Source organism: Lonchura striata, chromosome 15, assembly GCF_046129695.1.
Source record: "Lonchura striata isolate bLonStr1 chromosome 15, bLonStr1.mat, whole genome shotgun sequence".
NCBI lineage: Eukaryota > Metazoa > Chordata > Aves > Passeriformes > Estrildidae > Lonchura > Lonchura striata.
The window spans coordinates 9607616-9631873 of record NC_134617.1 but is presented as its reverse complement, the minus strand read 5'-3'; the positions used below and the strand labels follow the sequence as shown (position 1 = coordinate 9631873).

The 24258-nt window shown below is 47.3% G+C and overlaps 1 protein-coding gene across 5 annotated transcripts in view; it reads left to right on the top strand.

Moving 5' to 3' along the window:
- Positions 1-24258, top strand: part of TCF7 (transcription factor 7) — a 68281-nt gene that overhangs the window by 29837 nt on the left and 14186 nt on the right. For all 5 annotated transcript variants that reach the window (XM_077786691.1, XM_077786690.1, XM_021549523.2 and 2 more), the window contains exons 4-5: positions 20038-20170; positions 23180-23270. In XM_077786691.1, coding sequence (XP_077642817.1) covers positions 20038-20170; positions 23180-23270 — 224 coding nt within the window. The remainder of the gene's footprint in view (positions 1-20037; positions 20171-23179; positions 23271-24258) is intronic.

The following is a 24258-nucleotide window of genomic DNA, read 5'->3' as shown; positions in this document are numbered from 1 at the left end:
TTTTATTTGTTTGCTACCCAATAAGTCAGGGGGGAAAGTATACACCATATTTATAATGCATCATCGGAAATGGATCTTTTTCACCTTTGGGCTGGGGGAAAAAATGAGACCTCCCATTATGGATCTATGCAAAGGACACTTGTATGTGTTTATCATGTATTAATGGAGTGGCTGAGGGAACTCCCTTCCACATTCATAATTCCTTTTACTATTGATTTCTCCTGCAATGTTGAAAGTTTACAGCCTGTAACACAAAACATTTCACAGGTCAGTCAGCCTGCCCTGGAGGAAATAGATTTTGGGTGTAGTTTCTCATTCTCATTTACTCCTCATATTCCTCATTAGCACTAAGGCCCAGAAGGAGCTGGCTGCAGAACACCAGCTGGGAAGGGAAAGCCAAGATGTGATCATCTTTCACATGGCGACAGTTTTGTGAGGATTTGGCTTAAATGTACAGTTTATCAAAAAAGTGAAATCTGTTTTTTGAGTTGGAGTAGTATATGTGTTAGGGTGAAGGTTTGGCCTAGGAGAGACTAAAAGCTGGAAGTGAGCCTGGGAACAAGGACAGAGCAATGACCTGCTTGGGGGTTAGGGCTGTTGGGAGACACTGGATAGGAAGGGGAAATGTTGGGACTAAGATTTAGCTGAGAAAAGCCCTGAGACACTGTAGCTGCTTATGGAATCATGATCTGGACCTGATACACTGTTCAATTGGCACTTACCAACTGAGCTTTACCTCGTGCCTCGAGCCTTGGCCATCAGTGCCTTGCTGGCTGTGGTTGGAATCATGGCCCAGGGCACTCAGCAGTTCTCATGTTGTTTTAGTGATGCCTGTAGTACAATCTCAGTGGTTTCTCCTGGTTCAAGCCCTAACCCTACATTCAGTGTCAACCCAGCCCTAGAAACCTCTTCCATTTCCCAGATGAAATGAAATGGCTGCAGATGTGGCAGCAGAGTCCACCATATAATCTGCTGGATTCAAGCTCTAACCCTGACCTCAGCGTGTTCACTGCTCCAGGGACTCCTGGTGACCTCAGATTTCAAAGGAGTCACAGATTCCCTCACCATGAGCTTTCCATTTTGGTGCTGTCTCCCCAAATCCCTTTATTATCCTAGCCCATCAGTGTCTTTTGGACCTTCCAAAGTCATGCAGCCTGCACCAGTTCTGGAAGAAAGTCATCTCCAAGAGCTCCATGTCCTCTCCCCATAATTTGCTCATCTGCCTCCACTGACTCTTCTCATGACTCAAATTTATCTGTTCTTCCTGACCTGACTTATGATCCTAACACCTACTTCAGCCTCAGTGCCATTGTTTTCCCCTTGCCTAATACTAATCCTAACCAAAACTCTTGCCCTAGTCATAAAGATGGAAGATATATGCAACCTGCCTTAAATCCAGGTGGACCTCCTAGAATGCTTTTTTTTGGGTAGAAACTACACTGAGATCCAGAGTCCCATCAGCTGGGACTGGGGTTGGGGCCAAGGTTAATATTGTTCCCAAATGAATTTTAGGATTTAGTTTAGGCTCATGTTTCACAGGAGCCATGAGCTAGGAAAAAATGGGAAAGTAATGACACTTTCAGTGTCATATTTCCAGCCACTAGTGCTGGTTGCACAAGTGAGTAGGTCAGGAGTTTTCTGTCCCAGATTTTCCTGCCGGCTGTCACATGGATAAAACAAACACGGGTACTGTAGGTGCATGGTCTGACAAAAGTCTTCCTCGGAAAAAGCAGACTTCAAGGAAGAGTATCTGATGTCACCATTGAGAGATGACTGGGCTGGAACAGTTTCCTTAATTAACCTGTAAATAAAATATTTGATGGACTGCAGCTCCTTGCACAGTGGTGCAAGGATCTATGTCTGAGGAAATTTTTCTGAATTCCAAAAGAGATCAAGATACTTTGACTGAGAAGGGACTGTATCCAATAATAACTCTCAAGTTCACAAATAAGTCTTTGATCTCTTCTGTTTCATGACTCCACATTGCTTTTGAAAGACAGCTGAAACTTCAACCCCCACAGTAAAATTCCGCTTTTTTTTTTTTGTTTAATCCTGTTTACAACAAACACAGGCAGGTGGCAGGTCCTGGTGGTGTGATGAGTGTGAGGGAATGATCTTCCCTTCATTGTAGCTCAGTGACAAATGAGAGAGAGAGAGAGAAGGGAATAGAATAGAATAGAATAGAATAGAATAGAATAGAATAGAATAGAATAGAATAGAAATTTCAGTTGGAAGGAGTATGACAGCTACTCCTGTTTTACATATAATAAGAGGGCTTGGGATTTATGTAATCAACAGTTCAAAAGCTTTCAGAAGAAAAGTTCCAGGCTGTTTGCATGCTTGCTCACAACTGAATGCAAAGCAACTTGATGCCAAAGTCCATCCCAAATGCATCCCCCTGTGTTGCAGACCACCCCTGTCAAAGCTGTGGGAGGATGAACTGCTCCATTGCAGCCCCATGCTGGGTGACAGTCAGCCGGTGGCATAGGGACAGCTGGCCATCTGTGCACCTCTCCGGGGAGGAGCACACAGCTGTGAGCACATCTTTTCTCATTTGATGCATCACATGTGAAAGGAGGAGGCTGGAATTCCAAGCTGGCCCCACTGTGCTCGTGGCCACAGGGGAGCAAAGCCACATACCCGAAAGTTAGTTCAATGAAGCAGTCACAGGTTTTTCTGTTGATTTCCATTCAGACTTCCAAAGGTACTTTTTCTTTTCTCTACATTTTATAAAGCACTGCATACATCTACTTTCAGCTATAAATAAGAAATAATTGTGTGCATTTAGCGCTTATTAAAATTCTTTTTAAATTTATATGCAAACGAGGAGCAGCCACAGGCTCCTGGCAGGTTGCCGATAAAGCCCTTTGTTCTGCAAAGATTCTACACCACTGATGAGGCAGATAAATTTGTCTTCAGTGCCATAGTCTTGTCTTTGCTCTGAATCTTTTTTATAACTACTGGAAGGTGTAGGTTGAGAAATGCTGGTTTGATTAGCTGGGCTTGTGGTTGGTCCCTTTTCATGCCAAAATCATTTAAGTGTTCCAGACATGGCATACACCCATGGAATCTACAAATATATCTCTCCCCAGTGCGTCATAATTCCTGGGGTAGTAAGTGATGAATCATCAGGATCTAATGTGAAGATAAGCTAATTAGCATTAATCAGAGCTCCTGCCCGAGGTGGGAAAATGCTAGGTGAGCAGTCTGTTAGCTGCCATCTGACTTATTTAATTATTTTATTTTCATTTCTTTCAATTTTACAAATCAGACTCTTCAAAGCTTCCAGGCTCATAGACTGGTAATCTTTGGTGACATGAAAAAATTAACAGCCTTTTCATGTCCCTCAGTCTCCATCCTGCCCTGATCTCACCCATCATCTTTCTTCTTGCATTGCCTGGAAGTCCTCAGACTGTGGCTTGGTTGTGCTGTGGCATGGGATGGCTGCTGGGCTTAGAGGTTTCTCCCTGTAGCCCACTCCTGCTAAAGTCTTTAAGTGACTATCTCTAGAATTTAAATTAACTCTTTCCTTGTTTCAATATGAAGAATAGAGATCCCGTCAGGTGTAGTAAGTGGTGATGAGACGTATTTCCCTTATGTAGAGTAGTTGTGGTATCCGGCTATGTTCCCTTCTTTCTACTTGGGGCAATAACCTTTTCTTTGAAATATTTAAAATTATTTTACAGCATTTTTCTTCTAGTAATGTACCTCCTACGAAAATATCCCAAGCAGCAGGGATGACTGTAAATACATCCCAATATGTCCTTACACTGGTTGGGGCAGGGCTGTTGTAATGAGAGTTCAAGTCTGTGGTGCAGGAACACGAGGAATTCAGTCTCAGCAGAAAGATGCCATCAAACACCACCCTCCATGAGTGCTGGCCCATTTGTTTATGATTGTTTATGGCAAATTCTTTTACCTATAGGCATCTTCAGGATGCCTGTGGATTTTGAAATGCATTGGCTTTGGTGGTGTGCCTCCTCACACCTCAGGTTTGGTAGTGGAAATCCCAGTACAAAGGGAACTAGGATTCTGAATTATCCATTAGTATAAAGATAAATAGCTTTGAGTGAGACCCATGAGGAATTATTTTAAAGATATTTATTATTTTAAAGGGCACCCAATGTGCAGCATGGCACCTCAGGGAACCTGGGACTGTCCTGTGGCCCCACAGCCCTGGCAGCCCACAGCCCATCATGGTCACAGAACACAAAATTGTTTGGGCAGGAAAGGACCTTAAAAATCATCTCATTCCAACTCTCCTGCCATGGGCAAAACCACCTTCCACTAGACCAGCTTGCTCCAAGCCCCATCCCACCTGGCACTGACATGATGTGGCACAGCCTCTCCTCCATGGAACAGCTTGTGGGCTCCATGGGAAACAGCACCCAGCAGTGGCAGCCCTGCTGGGACATGGGGAATGTGTCAGCCAAGCTCCAGGGCAAGGAAAAGGGAAATATTTGCCAGTTTGTGGGCTCAGTCCTACAGTACTCCAGTCGTGTGGTCCTTTGCTGCCGTGGCCAATGCCTTTCTTTGCCACCCAGACAGAACTGAGGTTATCTTTCCTTGAAACTGCTGGAGATCTGCCATGGGAAGTGCCTTTCTTTGATCTGGATTTTGCCATGATCCCGTAACTTATAATTACACTAACTCTTCCATTCCAGTGAAACCCGCCCCTTCCTTTTTTACCCATGGCACATGGGATTTTTTGAGAAACCACTGAGACTTGCAGAGCAGCTCCATGTACTGCTGGGGGATGGGTTTTGCCTCTTGAGTTTGCTCAGATGTAGCAGAATTACTCCTTTTCACCTAAATACCGTTCCATAGCCGTGTACTGAGTTGGAGGAAAAAATTCCGTAACAAAACCAAAAGTGCAGAGGCACATAGCTGCTTCTTTTGTTGTGGTGAATAAAGTCACCTAGGCCAGCTGGGAAGGTTTGTAGCCACCAGCAGATGTCATTGCAGCCAGCACAGCGTGGTACGTGTCTGGTGAGAACTGCAGGTATTCAGGTAATACACAGTGGAGAATGAACATTAAAAAAATAAATCATGTAATTGCTGATTGCCAGGTAGCTCATTCTTAGATCACTCGTAGCTCATTTGTAGTAGATAGAGCAGACATGAGGAATTAAATCCCACACTACAATTTGTTTTCTGCTGAATAATTAAGATATATTAGTCCCAAGCACCAATTAGAGTAATTTAAAATACTAATACTTTTTTTTTGTAATGGAACATGCATGTGGATTTTGTTTAGTGGGAGTAGTTATGTCCTGATAACCTAACGAGCCTGAGGATTAATGAGGAGGACTGGTGAGGGGCTGATCCGCCCCATGCTCCAGTGCTGCCTCCCATGCTGGGCTCTCTGAGGAGAGGTTGAAGCTGGGTGAGCTTTGTGGTCCCTTCCCACCCAAACCATCCCAAGATCCTTTGATTCTGTGGTTCCTTGGTGCAGGAGGAGAGCCTTGGCATGCATGTTTGTGCACGTGTGTGCCTGGACATTCGTGTGTGTGCACGTATTTATGCCCTTGCTAACCTAAGTTTTTAATGCTCGCGGATTTCTATGCTAGTGGCTACAGAGTGGCAGACAATACTCTTGAAAGCAGTGGCAAACTTTTCTGTCATAAAGCCAAAATAATGAAAAATACTCCATTAGCCTCTGTTTCTCAGTAATTTTCCCACTCCCTTTCTTTCTCTGGTGTTAGCCAGCAAACAGCCAGAGAAAATCCCTGAGCTGCCTGTAAGACCTTGGTCAGCCACTGGTAGTTATTATTATGTCATTGCGTCAAATCTATAGAAATACTTTATATAAAATTTCCTGTTACAAACAATATTTACTGTTTGTAAAGACCACAAACAGAACTGAGTCTGGTGAGCTCCATCTTTTTCAGATTCAGGAGATAACAAGTCTCTACCCTAAAATACACTTTACAGTTAAGAAATGCAGTTTCTGTTAAACTATGGATCCAAAGATAGCCTTATACACATAAAAGACAGTCAAGCCAAGGCAGATGGATATGATGATAAGAGAGCTGGACTAAAGCAGAGTTTTTTGGCCCGTCTCCTTTCAACACAATGAACAAGTATTTATCTTGTGGGAAACTCTAGCTCTTCTACAGTCACTGATGAGGCTGGATCTCAAATTCTGTTTTGTGTTGAGTGTTGGGCCCCTCACTCCAAGACAGACATTGAGGTGCTGGAGTTTGCAGACAAGGCAGTGGAGCTGGGGAAGGGTCTAGAGCACAAGTCTGGTGAGAAGACAGGAGGCTGGAGCCAGGTAGGAATCCATCTCCTCTCCCAATAAACAAGTGATAGGACAAGAGGAAGTAGCCTCAAGTTGCAGCAGGGAAGGTTTCGATTTAATATTGGGAAAAAATATTCACCAAAATGGTTGCCAAGCCCTGGAAGAGGCTGCCCAAGGCACCCAGGGTGGAGTCACCATCCCTGGAGGGATTTAACAAACGTGTAAATGTAGCACTTGGGGACATGGTTTAGTGGTGGCCTTGCCAGTGCTGGGTTAACATTTGGACTCGATGATCTTTGGAGTCTTTTCCAACCTAAATGATTCAAGACCTGAATGAACACCTGCCAGCTCTGGAGATAATGTTGTGTTCTTGGCCTTAGATGAGATAAATCAGTGGGAAAACTTCATTGACTTTGGCACAGGTTGTATCTTATTTTCATTCCCTGAATCCAAATCGTTAATATTTTCCTAAAAGTGTTTGGAGATGTCCCAAACACTTCAGCTAAGGACATACAGAGTCACTTGTTCTGAGATGGTGTTTCCTTATAAATTCCATCAGCTGGGTCTCGGTTCAGCTTGGGGATTTATTTCTTCAGAAAGTCCCAAGTTGCTTTATGTCCTGAAATATAGGAGCGAGCCAACCAAAGAATCAAAGGGAAGATGTTATATTAAGCATGTGTTTTAAGAAAAATTTCTTTATCTGTGTAGCACCTCAGGTAAAACTGAGAGGTATAAAAAAGTGTAATTCTCTGTAATCCATAGGATTTTTACCTTTCACATTCTGAGGAGCTTAGATGATGGCCAGAAGATAGATGGGCTTATTTTTCAATTGCAGACTTCACTGGGAAGAATGTAAATTCTAACCCAAAGGCGATAGTGTTTTAATTGGTTTTTTTCAGCAAATGTACAATCCATGGGTAATGTAAAGAACTTTTACTATTGAAAATGCAATATTAATATAGGATTTAATCATGTGACAGTGTCCTGAAGCAAGGACTCTTTTGCCTTTGTATCATTGTCCTGGTGGCAAGAAAAGTTTTTCATTCCCAGATTCTTTTGAAAGCAGATGTGGGGCAAACTGACTTCCTGCTCAAGTCCTAAATAATACCTAAGCTTAAAAATGTCAATATAGGCATGTGGAGGTTGTATGCATACAGGTGTGGTAGATGTTTTGAGTTTTTTTAGTATAATCTATGTTGCCTGTAACCTCTGTTCCACTGTTCAACAAATACAGCTGTCAGTTACTGTAATAGATCAGAGACCATAAGTAAGTTAAAAAAAAACAAAACAAAACAAAACTGTGTTATAAAATGACCTGCAGTTAAATGGCTGATCTCTGGTGCTGCGTTGAGTTAGTTAATTATCTAGTTGGGAAAAAAAAATCTATGCCAGAAGCTTCATGTTATCATCCATTCTTCCTTCTTCTTGAAGTGTTTTCTTACTTTCGTCTAGATGGGTGTAAAAGCTGGGGCAGTTGTGGATCTGTTTGCATTTCATGGAAGCAGCTGGCATTTTGGTGGCACCACGGTGACAATCACTGGGGGCTGCTGGTGCAGGCAGAGCTGGCACTGTGCCCCTGTGACGTGCTGGGATGTGCTGGGACACAGCAGCTGCTTGCACATCAGCCCCCTGGTCCCTGCCTGCTGTGGCACTGACTCCAAACACGCCCTTCTGTTTGCTCAGTTCTGCTTTGTTTAACTTTTCTGGAAAACCTTTTCCATGGAGTGCCGTGTCGCGGCTGACCTCAGGGCAGGGCGAGCTCCCAGGGCAAGCTGTGTTGGAAAACAAGTCTGACCTCAGCCAGCAGAGTTGGTACTTTAGCATTTTTGCCCTTCACCACCTCTGTGAAATGGTGATATCTCGCTCTGGGGTGATGGGAACAGACACTTCCCCGGGGCTGCTTTCCCCAGTCAGGGTCAGGCCACCAGGACCCTCTCTGTGGTCAGCCAGGGCTACAGCCCAGCAGAAAATTGCTCTTGCAAATGTCACCAGAGATGAGAATCACAGCATGAAAATACAAAGAAAGCTTTGGGATGAACGTGACTTATATCTGGGTCTTCTACCTCCTGGGAAGGTCAGTGAATCCAACAGGACTCTGTCATGCACTTAAACTTCTCCCTACAGACCTGTGGTGAAGTTCGGTGCACCCTATGAAGACTTGTGGATTTTCTGAGAAAAGTAAATAATGTGGCTGAAAATTCCTGGCCCCGTGCAGTCCTGGAGCAGGTGATAAGATCCCCAGGAAGAACTGCATCATTAGAACCCTACTAAGCCCTTGCAGGTTTGCTCCTCTTGCTGCCTGTATTCCCATGAACCCCAAACTCAAAGCAAAACCAAGTTGAAAGAGAAAAGTTTCATCAATTATTTTTCTCATCAAAACCATATGAAATTTTGACTTTCTTATTTTTTCAGTGTGAAGCCTTTCATCAGTCCTGCCTTGTGAATGTATGATTAGCCAGTGTTAAAATGAAATCCAAGACTGGGAACATTTTGTGTGATCTCTGGTTTCGAAGTGACAATTTCTCATGTCTGACCTAACCAGGTTATCCCTGGGCCATTGCTGACAGTCACTTTCATAAAGGCATAGCTTGGTTCTTGGTTAAAATATGTTGAGAAGCCAGCCTAGACATAGTAGGATTCATTTATTATTTTTATTTTAGCATAAAAAATAAAGTTTGCTGCATTTATTAATAGGCCAAGTCATAATGTCCCATTATGGCACCTCCTGGCTCTGTATTTGGCTGTGTTTGGAAAATGAGACTTTCATCCAGGCCCTGAAGTTTGGAAACCAGCTCTCTCCAAGCTGCTTTCCATACTGAGACACAAAGATGAAAATAACCTCATGACCATCCACTCCTGTAGTAAAATCTTGTGCAATTAAATCTATGAATCTCAATACCTGAAAAACAGGATTTGATGACACATGACAAGAGCTGAGTTAAAATATGTATGACTTAGTACTGGCACAGTGGGTAATCTTTATCATCACGAGTGTGGAGAAGATGAAATCAAGGCATGGGGTGGGGATGCACAGCATCAGAGTTACCTCATATATTCTCACCCCTTACCTGAACTTCAATTCTGAAAATGAATCCCAGAAGTATTTCTAAAAAGACAATTTTTTAAAATGGAAAAATATCTCTAAAGGTATGGAGTCAGGGGATGCAGTGGTGCTTAGTGCATCACATCTCTCTTGGTTTGCTAACTCATTACCTGGCTTGTTGTGAGCAATTAGGAGATTGAGCAGCAAAGCTGTATGTTCCCCTTCAGTCTGAGTCCAGCTCACAGGATCAGACCTCTCCATCCTAAATTTCATCCAGGAGCCTCTTCCCCATGCTGCTGAGGCTGCCAGGATTAGCTGTTGAGCATTTAAACTGCTCCTTGTTTTACATCTCATAGGAGGTAACATTTAAGGAACTTCTAGAAGTCAAGTGGCAGGACAAGATTAATTAGGATTCCTTTCTAATCCTAATTACAATGATATTTGCTTCCCACGATAGGAGTTGTTCATTATCATAAGTTTGTTTCTTTAGTCTGTCTGCTTCCCTCTCCCCAACAAAAAAAAAAGGTTAAATAATATTTAATATGTTTTTGCAGTCATTAAAAAAAATCAACTCTTTTTAATCTGGTAAAAACATCAGATGGGCAGAGGAGAAACCCATTCAATTCCCTATTAATTTCCCTTGCTCTCTAATTATATGCAAATCCACCAAGCCCAGGTTTTAATTCAGCTGCTCGCATTAAGAGATCAGAGGAAGATTCAAAATGGGAAAGCAGAGTTTGACGTGTCATCGGGGGCTCGTATGAATTTGACTGGAAGATAAATTCCACATTTTAATTAAAATGTTTATTCCGCTCTGCACAATAATGCTTGCTTGCTTTCAGAGGAAAAAAAAGGGTATTAAGCATTAAAGGAACTAATTCCTCCTATCTAGAAAATTAGGATTTCTCTCAGGCAGACACAGGGTATCATCCAGGATTAGTGGCTGTAGCATTCTTTGTAAACATGTCACCCTTGAAAGTGAGCAACAAGGAAAGCTGCTATCGCCGTACTGCTGCAGGGTGTCCACAGAGCATCCTTTGGCTCCAGGGGGGATTATCTTCCCTCCATGGCCCCCACAGAGCCATTTATCCTGGAAACTGGGAACTGAATGGGAGTCAGATTAGGATAATGTGGGGGTGGCAGCGGGCAGCTCGCCTCTCTCCCTGCCAGGATCACCAGGGGGGGTTTGGGGGTCCCTGTGGGGAGAGATGTCCCTCACCACAGCCCTCACCCATCTAACTTCACTGGGTGGCAGCAGCAGTGCTAGGGAGGGAGTGACATCTGTCCCCAGGAGACCCTGGGGAAGGCTCAGAGCAGCATGGCTCATTCATCCTGCCCATCCATGTTGGAAATGTGCTTGGCATTTGTATAAATTTGAAGGGATTTCACCAGAGTAGAGAAATGCACACTCAAGGAGGATGATAATCTTACATATTACCATCCCTGGTTGTTTTGATTGTTACTGGATTGTGGTGGCTTGGACCCAGCCACCTTTGACATGGTGGAACACTTTCCCTTGGTGTCATCTGACCCTGTGAGTGCGTGGCCTTGGCCATCAGATGCCGTGGGAGAAAGCTCCCTCTGGACAAGTCAGCAGCATTACAGGACCATTTTTATTTTTATTTAATATTCCTGTTATTACTGCTATTTTTTCCCAGCATTGTCAGCAAGTTGGGGATTTCAGACAGTGTGAGAAACTTGGGTTTGTTGTCTGCTTCTTGAGAGGAGAGGAGAGGAGAGGAGAGGAGAGGAGAGGAGAGGAGAGGAGAGGAGAGGAGAGGAGAGGAGAGGAGAGGAGAGGAGAGGAGAGGAGAGGAGAGGAGAGGAGAGGAGAGGAGAGGAGAGGGGAGGGGAGGGGAGGGGAGGGGAGGGGAGGGGAGGGGAGGGGAGGGGAGGGGAGGGGAGGGGAGGGGAGGGGAGGGGAGGGGAGGGGAGGGGAGGGGAGGGGAGGGGAGGGGAGGGGAGGGGAGGGGAGGGGAGGGGAGGGGAGGGGAGGGGAGGGGAGGGGAGGGGAGGAAAAAGGTGAGAGGAAAAAGGTGAAAATAGGGACTGTAGTGCTTGCCAGGAAGGGCTGACAACTGTCCCTTCCCAAGCCTATAGACAAGGGGCAAATGTCCTGTGATAGGTCTCCTGTCCAGGCCCTGGTGTGACAGGGGTGGCACCAGCAGGATGGTGTCACCCATGGTGGCCTTGCATCCTGGCAATGCTGTGATGTGGAGGGGCAGGTTTCACCCCTCTGATGTTTGGTTAATCGAAACGTCTTAAATCACATCAGTGTTTTTGAGGGGTTGTGTTTTGTAAACGCCCCCACACTCTTTCAAGTACATGGGCTGGTTTTGTATTTGTTATAAATGGAAAGAAAAAACACAGCCAGCAGCCAGGACCCCTCTCCTCATGCCCAGGGATTCTGTAAGCAAACATTTGCCTCCAGAAAACTACACAACACTGGCACCTGCAGGGTTCTTGTTGCTGGCAGATGGCCCCAGAAATCTTGCAGGTTTTTCCATCTGCTGCTGCAAGCCATCCTTGGAGAGGAGGGATCTTAGAATCACAGAATGGTTTGGGCTGGAAGGGTCCTTAAAAGGCCATCTCGTTCCACCTCCACTGCCATGGGCAGGGACACCGTTCACTAGACCAGGTTGCTGCAAGCCCCATCCAACCTGGCCTGGAACATTTCTGGAGTATGGGGCAGCCACAATTTCTCTGGGAAACCGGTGCCAGTGCCTCACCACCCTCAGAGGGAAAAATTTCTTCCCAGTATCTAGGGATGTGACAGCCAGATGCCAAGCAGCTGGAGCTGGGGTTTGCAAACAGCTTCTCAAAGCAGATAAAAATTCTTGAAACAAGCAGCAACAGGGATACACATGGCTCTCACAGTGCAGACCATCACTGTTTCACCAAACCTTTGCACCCTGAGGTTTGGCTGGACCTGCTGCCAGGCACATGGAGAGTGCCATCCCTGGTCCTTTGGGAAACGATGTCTCAAGTGTGCCCACAGGGCAAGCCTTGCCTCTGTGACATGTTTTTTGTTTTGCTTTCCTCCCTTGCCCTCTTGGACACTTTTCTGATTAATTCTGGGTACCGGACCAACCACTTGCCTTTGTGAAGTGGAGTGAAATAAAGGAGGTCAGATACTATCAGCCTCCACAGGTCAAATGGGAGCCTCAAGCATTACCGGTAACTCCAGGGTTTGCAGGTTTTGATTCAAATTCTCAGAACCACAGGGCATGATGGGGACAGAGATTTTTTTTTTTTTTTCTCTGTAGCCCAGAACACCAGAGAGCCAATAACCAGGGATGGATTTTTCAGAACAAGCTGGGGGTTGATGCAGCCCCAGCATTAAATTGCCCTGGTTTTTTTGGGAGAGACTAGCAGGGGTTTGGTGCTGCAGTGGCCCCTAGGTTATAGTGCCCCAGCATTTTAGTTCCATGAAGCCAAATGTCACCACTGCCTTTAGTGGGAGTGGCACATTGGGACTGGAGGGGGGTTGCTATCCCCTCCTGAGCAGATGCTTTGAGCATCACAGCAGGAGCATTTCCCAAGCATTGCATGAGGGCACTTTCTGCAGGTTTCAGGAGGCATCTGGAGTGAAGTGGCTCTTCTGCTGAATGGAACTGTGAACATTGTGTGGTGATGTCTAAATTTCATTATTTGGGTCTTCCACCTCTCTGGTATGTGGTGTAGCTGCCTCCACACTTGTCCCCTGTGACCCTAAGAGAGCAGCCTCTGAGAGGGACTTTTCATCTTTATTTTTCCATGCCTTTATTTTTTAAATTTTCAGGAAGAACCACCTACATCTTTCTCTTAGAAGATAAATACTTGAGAAGTGAAACAGCTCTTCCTGTGCCCGTAAATGGTGAAAAACTCAGCTTATTTCCCCTGCAGAGTTTGACTGAAAAATAATAACTATTATTGCTTAAAACCAGAAACCAGCAGCAGCACTGAGAAATTTTGGAAGGTTTTTAAGTTATTTCCCTGTATTTCCCCCATCGCCGTAAGTGTTCATGGGCAGGTTGGATGGGACCCTGAGCAACATGGGGTAGTGGCTGGTATATATCTGCCCATGGCAGGGAGTTGTAACTGCATTATCTTTAAGGTCCCTTCCATCCCAAACTGTTCTGTGATTCTGTGATTAGTCCACATCGTGCCTGGAGCTTGGTCACCCCTCTGAGTGCTGGGAAAGAGAAGATGTGGAATGCCAGGGAACGTGTTCTCTGATGCACGTCCCAGTCACAGGGGAATCAGGATCAGGGGAGCTGACTTTGGCCACTAAGGCAAGCACATCCTCTGGAATGTGCAAAGAAGATCAGGGCTACCCAGGTACCTTGTCAGCATTAACAAAGAAGAGCTGGATTTTACAGAAGCTGAAAGAAATCAGGGGGAAAGGGAAGAGTTGGGGAAATTAATGCTCCATCAACCACAAAATGTAGAGTGCAGGGATAAAAACCAGAGTGAGGGCAATGTTGGTAAAAAACCTGAGCCAAGACAATATTTGCCTGTTGGTGTGATATGTCTCTTAAATCAATCATCTCCTTGTTGCAATTCATATGCAGAATTAATGCAAGAATTAATATCTGGAAATTATTCCTTTCCCCTCCATCTTTCTGCTGCTCATAAGCATGTCAATGCCAGCCAGAGGTGGGTGCACAGGGCAGTGGGACTCTTCTGGTCTTGGGGATGAGGTCTCTGCAGGAACCTGTGGTTGTGCTGAGAGTAAGAACCAGATCCAGCTCTGTGCCACAGCCACGCTTGTTGACCTGGCAGTGGCCAGGAAGATGCTGCTGTGCTGCTGCTCCTGCAGCCAAAATTTGGCTCTGCTGGAGGGGTGCAGGGCTGGATGTGGGCAGTGCCTGAGCATGGGTGGCTTTAACTTTCCCTGCTTCCTTTCCTCTGCGGCAGCGGGCTGGGGCGCTGGGCCTGCAGCAAAAGTGAGAAAAGAGAAAGAAGTGTGCTGAGATGAGAAATGAGTCAATGCTGCCTTTGCCTGCGGGCTGCCGAGGGCTCCGGCCCCGGCGTGTGCAGCCAGTGCCAGAAACGATCTGCAGTGGGTACTTGGGGTGATCTTTCATCACAGCATCTCCTGGTGTAACACCACAAGGGGTGAAGGTGTCTGCTGACACGGTTTGGGGCCCTGAGCTGGGAGGTGTTACGAGAACTTAGAGTGTGCAGAGCTGGCTTTGAGTCATGGGCTCTGGGTCCCAGTGCCCCAAGTGACAGTAATCCCCTGGAAGCCCTCCTGGCATCTGATGCTGCGGGATGTGCCTAATAATGTCCTTAATCATACCACAAAATCACAGGGTGGTTTGGGTTGGAAGGAACCTTAGAGATCATCTGGTTCTAACCCACCTGCCATGGGCAGAGACACCCTCCACTAGACCAGGTTGCCCAGGGCCTCATCCAAGCTGGACTAATGCCCCCATCCATCCCTAATCATTTGCTAATTTGCATTGATTGGAGGGTAAAGAGCAAAAGGCACAGTGCCCCCGGTCACAGGTAGCTTCCCCAGCAGCGGTGCATGCTTGGTGCAGCCTGACCTAATACCTTTCTTTCTGTGGCACAATGACTAATTTTGCAGTGAAGAGGAATTAATTCCTCATTGAATCAGCAACAGCAAACCTTGGCAGGTTTTGTTTTTCATAGCCGACACGTCGACTCATCTCACTCTCTCTGAGAAGTAATGTCAAAGCAAACACGTATGGAGCAACTCAGGGCTGGACTGCAGCCTGCAGCTCCTGTGCTGCACCCAGGCACCCACGCAGGGCAGAGGAGCACAGAGGCTGCTCAGAGCTCAGCCTTTGGGGTGCTCCCAGCAGGCAGACACACAGCACAGCCAGTGGCACAGGGCTCTGGGACTGCCACAAGCCCCTCTGCCATGGTGGTGATGGCCACCAGCCTGGCACAGCTGCCAGCCCCAGCTCCCTTCCCTTGGCCAGGCCCTTTGCTACACGCAGGCCACTGCTGGGCTGGCCCATGGCTCTTCACGTCTGTCTTTGGGGCTGGCAATGTGGGAAAATTTGAAAGTGATGTGAGTAATTTCCCCTGGCTGCGGCTGGGCTCCCCGGCGAGGCAGAAACCGCAGCGCTCGCCCCGGGCCGGCTCCCGCTGATCCTGCGGCTGCTCCCGCACACCCGGGCAGGGGCACCTGGCTGCAGGGTCACTGAGGGGCTGAGGGGCTTTCCTCTCCCTGCAGGCTCCTCTGCAGCCATGCACACACGTGACTCCCACAGCGCAGGGCTTTCCAGCAGTTTTAGCTCTTGGGATGTTGGCTGACCTTCTGGGAGCTGTGGTTTGTGCAAGGCAGGCGGCATGCTGTTATCCTCCATGGGGAGCACAGCACCCCTTGAAATCACATCCCCAAAGAAAATTTAACAGCATGAAATATAACATTTTTCATTATTGGAAGGGACAGTAGAGTTAAACGACTTTATTTTAGTTTTGAATTGTCTTCTACCAGAAAGTTAATTAAATTCATTCCCATCTATAAAAGCAGTGGTGGAGCCCAGCACTGGTGGGATGTTGGGATCCTCAGCAGTCCCCCAAGCACTGTGGTGTGACCACTGCAGCTTTTAATACCTGTGTTCAGTTGTAGCAAGGAATACTTTTCACAGGTTACAAAACATCCTCTTTTTTCTTTTTTTTTTTTTTTCATTTCTTTATTTTCCTAAACTGATCCAAGCATTTTCAGAGTTAAAAACTCAAAGTTTTACCAGCCATGGAAATTTTTTCATTTGATCATTTCACTCAAATTTTGGCTTTTGGCCTTCTGTGCTACATTTTGCTAAGGTTAGCTTTAAAGTTTAACAGAAAAATCCTCCATCATACCAGCAAAGTAAAACTACTCATTTTTAGCATGTCATGACTAAATAGATAAGTCTTTAAAAAATGAATTAAAATACTTGCTAATACAAGGTGCTTTCCAGAAAATGTTTGATTATAATCTCATACCATTCTCTAGTGAAAACCCCACATTTTGATTAAAATCATTTATATCAACCAGCAGCATCCCAGCAGCTTGTATAACCCCACTGCAACCTGTGGCCAGAGCATGTGTGATGGAAAATGGGAGCATAGGCAAAGGATGTTGAGCCTGATCAGGCACCTTGGAGCCAAAATATACTGAAATTCCAGTGGTGAGGGTGATCCTCATATGCAAGGTGCACTGGGTTTGCATGTACACAGAGGAAAGAGAGTTTTCTGTCTGGCCTTGAGGTCCCATCACAATCACACACCCAAGGCTTGAGTGGGGAGATCTAATTATGCCTTGCCAACAATTAATCTTTCTGAATAATTAATGCTACTGTCTTTTCTCTTTGCTCCTCCAGTTACCTCTAGTTATTAAAGTCACATCCTGGCTTCAAGGAGGGATCTTCCTCCCTCAGTTTGGGTTTTTCAGTCATTTTCAGGGAGGCTGGTGGGATGGTTGTTGCTGGCAGGGGGATGCAATGCAGCAGCAGGGGAGGAGGGGGCAGTGCTCACATGGGAGCTGGGCACTTAGCAGAGCTGCAATTTAGCAAATTTGAGAGGGGGAAAACGCCCTCCAGGCTTGCAAACCCCATCCTGCTGCTCCATCCCCTCTGGAAATACCATTCTGCAGTTGCTGTAAATGTCTCCTCATCTGCACACGAGGTCCTGGCTGCACAGCTCGTTCCCCAGCCCGTCCTCAAGGGGCTGTGCTGGAAGAGTGAGGCAAAGCTGTCCCCCCGTGGCTGCTGAAGGACAGGAGGTGACAAATTGGTGTCAGGGCCATGATGTTTGTCACCAGCAATGTTATTTTTGGTGGTTGGGTAGTGAATGGCTCTGTCACTGCAGTTCTGGGCTGTGTTGAAATCCAGGAGACAAAATAAGATGCTTTTCCAAACCACAGCACATCCCATGATGTCCTGACCAGCAGCACCCAGTGTCCTCCCAGGGGACCTTCTGAGGGAGCACCAAACCACTGCCCTCGTGTCAAACCAATCCTCCTGGGAGAAAACATCTACATCAGGTTAACTTTATGGCATAAAACATTGTCAGTTGCTAAACCCTGGCTTTGAAAAGCCTCTTCAAGGTTCATGTGCTGCAGCTGATTTGCAGAAATGTAATCTAGACCTTGCAAAATAGGGATTTGATCCCCATTCCCTGGCATATGGATTTCTGTAAGCCAGGTATGGTGTCATAGTGCAGCTGGGGAGGACCAGGAGCTGCAGTCATGGCCATGGGCCACAACCATTGGCAGCTGCAGTCTTTGAACCAGGATCAACATGGAATTTTCTCTATTTCAACATACTTTTGTGCAGCATTTCCTTCTTCCCTTAATTTTGGGAGATAGGTTCCTGTAATAAACTCCCTAATGGAGGAAGTGGAAAGGGGGTTAAATAGCCCCTTGCAGAAATTTTTCTTGTCTCCTTGCTGGCCATCCTTCCCCACCAGATTTTATGGCTTTAGAGAGTAGAGAAGTTTTTGAGTGGGGCAAGGGCAAATGTAGAAGGGTCATGGGGAAGGCAGCTCTTCTTACTGGTGCAGCATGTTGTTTTCCATCTGAACTGATGGAAAAACTGACTAATTGAGCTGCAAGTCTTGTTGTACCACCAGGTTACCATTTAGCTTTACTCTAACCACATGTACTCCCTGCTTTCCCCTGGGGAGGTACCCTGCAGATCAACATCAGAACAGTTCATCTGCCTTTGGAGCAGTCTGTATCTTCTGTCATTGCTCTGAAAGCTGTTCACAGTTATCAGGCAATGAGGCTGGCTGGTGAATGGTGCTGTGCTTTGGATCAGGCATGAGGCAAATGGGAAAGAAAGATCTGCCCTACTTTGAACAGAAGAAATGCTTGAGTTGAGATTTTCAAAACAGCTCAGCACTGAGCTTGTTCTGCTCCAGTGTCATGTTAGAATGGACACGTAGAACTGCATATCCCTCATTTAGGCTTTGTGGCTCTTAAATAAGCTAAACCATAGCTAATTTTAGAAATATCACTGAAAAGCTCTTCTTCATCTCATTTCATGGCTAAGAATAGAAAGAGCTCAAAGCTCCAAACATGTGTTTAACTAAGCAGGAACCAGCCCAGTGCTGCTCTCGATGGGTAAACCACATAATCCATGGCCCTGCTGCAGGACAGGAACGCGTGTACCACACCAGTTTGTGCTGGGAAGGGGGATTACATTCCCACTACCCCACTGTATGCAGTAAATCTACACCTGTTAAGCATCAGGAATTAGGGTTTTCATTCATTCTTAAATACAAACCTGCGTGCCCCTTGGTTTTTATTTGCATGAGCAAACCTTTGTGGGAAAGGCAGATGTAAAGCAGCGTCTCCATCAGTCTGCTTTCTTTTCCGCTTCATGGGTTTCCTCCTCAGAGCAGGGATGCAAAACACAGGACTTGCCCAGGGCTCTCAGTTCACTTGGAGCAGCTGGGATGGGTCCAGGACAGGTTGATCAGAGCCACTGTGTGTGTCTGTGCCTCCCTCACCAAAGCCAGCCAGAGCCTCTCATTCTGCCTGAGCAAAATCATTACCAAAGCAGAAGGCACCAGTGAATTGAGTCCAGGGGTCCTAAATGACTTGTCAAAAGTCACACAGCAAATCATCTGTAGACATCCCAGTGAGACTGATGAAAACTGCCTGGCATGGCCAGCTCCGAGCCCCTGGAGAACTGTCTGACCTGCTCTGTTCCCAGACTGACCCTGTTCTGGAGTGCTGTTAGTCCTGGTTTCTTCTGTGGATTTATCTGGGACAAATCCTAGCGTTCCATCACCAAGATGAAGTCAGTTTGGATTTAAAGGCAACCATGGGCGAAACTGGGCATGTAGGAAACAGCACGGGACGCTCGGGGCGAGGAGGCTGCGTAGATGGCAGCGTGTGTGTGTCTGTATGTCTGTGTGTCTGTGTGTCTGTGTGTGAGTCTGTGTGTCTGTGTCTGTGTGTCTGTGTTCCTTGCTGCTGTGCAGCTCTTCCATGCAGGTTCCCCTCTCTTAATGCAGGACTGCTGTGCTCACCAAAGGGCCTTTTCCAAGGTGCTGGGCTCCGACAGACATGCTGCACATAACCAGGAGCAGCTACAAGAGGAGACAGATTTTTCTTTGCTTACTTTTCCTGGATTTTTTGCATCTCCAGCATTACGTCAGCTCCCTCTGGTCCTTCTCCAGCACTGGACAGGGATTTCAGCCCAAGGGCTGACTGGTGACCGTGTCCTGTTTCCAAAGACATTACCCTCAGCGTTTAATGGTGGCCTTGGCAGTGCTGGGTTAATGGCTGGACTTGGTGATCTCTATAAAGTCTTTTCCAACGTAAATGATTCTGTGATCCTGTATCTGTCCTTGCATGACAGCCCTGATTAAGAAAGCTCAAACTTGACTTTCACAGTGAATATGAAGGATTCACTGTGAAAGTCCAGATTTAGACCCTGTGATAGTCCAGGACAGAGAACAACAGCTTTGCATTGGGTAACAGACTTGGAGCATTCATCCTGGAGTAAAAGATACTGGAAATTAATGGAAAAAAAGTTTGAAAACTTCAAGCTGGTTTAATTTGTTTTCCACTTATCCAAGAAATCACCTCCAGCTGTTTTCCCTGCTTGTTTATGGATTGGGTTTTGGGGTTTTTTTTGCAGGATGCTGCAGTGTTTGTTTAGTAATTTGTTCAGTGTTTGTGTAGTGTTTTTAGCAATTCCCAGCTTTGCTGGCAACAGCGGGACTGCAGAGGGCACTGGCTGCCCCTGCTGGTGGATCCTGATGACTTCTGAGTCCTCTCCATCGTTGTGTCTTGCAGTCCAACAAAGTTCCCGTGGTGCAGCCGTCGCACGGAGTGCACCCGCTCACCCCGCTCATCCCGTACAGCAACGACCACTTCAGCCACGGCTCCCACTCCCCCCACCTGCCCGCAGACATCAACCAGAAACAAGGTAATAATGGCAGCCTGGGCCCTGTGTGCTGGGAGGGGCACAGAGCAGGAGACCACTGGCACCTTCCTGCTGCCAAATCAATGAGAAGAATCAGGACCTTTGGTCAGCTGGGACGTTGCTTAGCAGGAGGAGGTTATTTGGTTTATTGGCAATGCTTTGTGATCTGGCCGTGAGCAGTCTGATACCAAAAGTGCCAGCCCTGCTGGTGGAGTGTGCTCAGTTCTCTGTACAAGCTGTCCTGCACCTTGAGACCACACCAAAGCCTGCACGGTAATGCACAAGAGTCAACCAGAAAATGGAAAGTAATATTTCCTTTGACTCATACCCAAACTGTTGTCAGGTTGTCATTTTGAGAAAATAAATGCTTGAAACAGGAAGTATTTTGACTAAACAGGATTGGTGTTCGATAGGTGACTGGATTGTGACATGTGTGTTCCCATAGCCACATGTTATGTGGTTGTCACCTGGTTTGGCTTTTTGTGTTCCTTTGTGAGCCCAGGCTGTGTCAATTGGCTCATGGGGCTACAGAGGAAAGTACAGTATGCTGATGTACTGTAAATACATGTATGTGTTGAGGAATTCACCCCAGTCCATCATTCCATCATTCTTAATGGCTTCCTGGCAAACTGAATGTAAAATCAAACGTTTCTCAACCTTACCTTAGTGCAGAACATCTGTTCAGATTACCCAGTTTTTTAGACAAATCTTGGCTTGATTTCATAGGAAAGCAAGCAAACTGACAGTTTTGTGTCAAATTGCATTCAGGAAAGAGGACAGTGTCCATCAGAGCCCAGAAGCCAGTGCCAAAACAGAGGCACAAAACCAACTGTTGTGATTTGGCAAAGGCCTCCACCCAGGAGTGATCCAAACTGTCCCAGAGGCATCAGCTTCACCAAGTTAACATCACTGATAAAGCAATGGGTTATTGAGGATGCTCTTGGATGATTAATCCCTGAACCTGGAGGTCACAGTCTGGACTCATCAGGGATGCTGATGAGTAGGATTTAGGTCTGGTGTAAGGGATACCCAGGCACATCCTGGTTGTCTTCCAGGCAGCACACTGCTTATGCCATCAGAGCATAATAAACTCACTAGAAAAATGGAAAGAGTTAACAAAATGAACCTACTAAAATCTCAGGTAAAGAGTTGAGTCTGAGAGAAAGTGAGCAGAAAGGCAACCCAACACACCTTCCTCACGCTGCTTTTGCTGTACCTGGCGGAGCTCTGCCCCTCCAGGAGGTGTTCACCATGAGCTGCCTCCTGGGACTCACTGTCAGCCTGGGAAGCCTTAAGTGATACAAGAGCAGCTTACCCAAGGGCAGAGCTGGTTGTATCCCGCTGTGGAGGCTACAGCTGGCACTGGAGCAGTCCCTGAGCATTCAGCTCTGCTGTGGGTCAGTCATTCTAGGACACTGTCCTTGGGCTGCCCACCTGCACCCTCAGTGCAGGCTCTGTCCAGTCTCCCCTTCCCATTTAGCCTGTAATTCTACAGACACAGCGAGTCTGTCTGTCCCAGAGACCCTCCTTGTGCTATTCAGGGAAAGGTTCAGCCCATAATGCTCAGCTGGGTTTTGCCTTTGTGGTGCAGCTGTGATCACACATGCCCATGCCTTCTACACTGCTGGGGCAGTTTTCTCCCCTGCTCATCCTGGATGTGCCCCATCTCTGTTTTCATCACTGGAACAGCTCCCATTATCACTGGTGTAAGCGCTTGAGAGGCACTCTCATACTCATTCTCCCAGCAGCCCTTTAAAGTTTCTCACAGTAGCCCAAGGACACACAGACAAGGAAATACAAGCAGGAATTCTGAGTCAGTGGCTGGTGGCCCAACCACTGGGCCAGCAAGAATAACTTGTGCTCTGACTTACGCAACTGGTACTGTTGGGGGTGCAAATCTGAGGATGTTCCACCAGCTGCCTTGTGCAGGCCTGCTTTTGTTTGACCCTTCATGGGCCACTGAGTCCCACTTGAAGGAAATGTGTACTAGGTTTATATATTCCTGTCAGGTTATATGTTTATTTTAGCTGACTCCTAATAAAATGCTTAGAACTGGTGGGTATCATTCCTAATTAATCAGGTATCATTCAAACACCTAGGAGAAGAATCCAGTTGCAACTGCTTGCAACTCATCACCAATTCAGTGCATGCATTTATCATCCAGGAGGGCCTCTCGATAATCCCTGTTCCCAGTTTTTGTCTGAGGCTCCATAGCAGCCATCACTACACCAGGCTGCTACCAGAGCTCAGCCCCAGCACCCCTCCAGTCTCCCGGTGCAGGGGTCAGCTGGAGGCTGGTTCTGCCAGCAGCACCGTGGCTGTCTGAGTCCCACCCGCAGCCCCAGGCACACAGGATGTTTTCCAGCCCAGCCAGGAACCAGCAAGGCTGTGGCTGTGTCCCCTGGCCATGCTGCCCGTGCCAGCAGCTTTGAAGATCACACAGGGATTCCCCATGTGAAGGGTGGATTCCCAGCTGGCACCATACCCACCTCCATAGTTCCTTGGCACCCACAGAGCTGCAGAACAATTGTTTTGAACTCAAATTGCTTAAAATTAAGTTGGAAATTACTGCCTGCTGGAGCATCGCCACTGCCTGCTCACGGGAGGTCCTGCAGATGACTGATGGAGAGGGAGCACAGGAATGGCTTTGACCATCCACTGAGCACCTGAGTGGGCTCTCTGGGAAAGGCAGAGGGATGCCTGCAGTCAGCCAAATCCTTACCAAAGCACAGTGCTCCTTGGCCTCAGGGTGGCATGGAGCAGCTGTGATGCTTGTGCAAGAGCGAGATGTCTCCTCCACCCCCCGTTATGTTTGTGATTTTGCAGCAGTGTGGAGGACCCGCCACATCCCCACAGAGAGAACCACAGCAAACACCATCCTGCCACTTGCAGGTGGCTATTTCATGTAGCTGTCCCCAAGTGCCCACGGATGAAGCAGCCAGGGGGGAGCGATCTGGGCCACCCAGGGAGTGCAGTGACACGTTTAACTCCTCTCCTTCTCCCTTCTTTCAGGAGTGCACCGTCCTTCCCAGACCTCAGACATCCCTGGTTTCTACCCCCTGCCCCCCGGAGGAGTGGGCCAGATCACGCCCTCGATGGGATGGTGAGTGAGGAGGGCTCGGCCCCAGCCCCAGCCCCGCTGGACAGGAGCTGGGGAAGGGTCCCTGGGCCAACCCAGCCACTGCTGCTGCTCTCCGTGACCCCACGGTGCCTTCCCCCAGCTCCTCCCCTCCTGCCTGCTGTGTGAAGAGGGAGGAGGATTTAGCTCCTCTTGGAGGTGGGAGCAGACCCATGGAGGGGCTGAAGGCTTCCTCCTGGCTGAGGCATCCCTGGAGAGGGGTTACCCCCTGCCCAATCCAAAACTGCCTCCTGCTTTACATCTGTCTGTGTGGATTAGGGAACCCGGAGAGAGCTTTCTACTCACCCCTCCTAATCACAGCAGAAGCCTCTTTTTGGAGTAGGAGGTAATTTTCTCCCTCACTGGACTTTTCAGCACAAACAGTGCTTTTCCCTTAGCACACCACCAGCATGGAGTAATCCCGTGGGATGCTCCATCTGCCAGGCCACGGTGTTTCTTGGGATCTGACACACAGGGAAAAAGTACATCATGGCTGAGACCTGCCAGGAAGCAACCCTGGTACCCACAGCCTGGCCACAGCCTGGCCAGCTGGTACCACTGCCCCAGCAGGCATGGGAAGGGAGAGACCATGAGCTGGAGCTCTCCCCAAAATGTACCCCCTGCATGGGCCAGCCCTGCAGAGCATCCTGCAAAGCACAGCCTGTTGGCAAACCTGCCCCGGGGACACAAGTTAAAAATACACCAGTGTGTTCTCTATGGTCATTGCCACTGGCTTTTGTCCCCGTGACCATGAGCACACTGAGAGAGCTGCCATGTGGGCAACATCACTCCTCAGATTAATATTTAATCCCAGTGATGATGTAGGGACATGGCAGAGGCTGGCAGGGAGACTGGTGGCTGCAGGTGGCAATTCAGGGTTGCTGGGATGAGGCAAGAGTGCAGGGCTGGTGATCACAGGGAGTGTGGCCAGATTCCCCCAGTGCCAGTGGATAGAACCCTGGCAAAGCCCAGC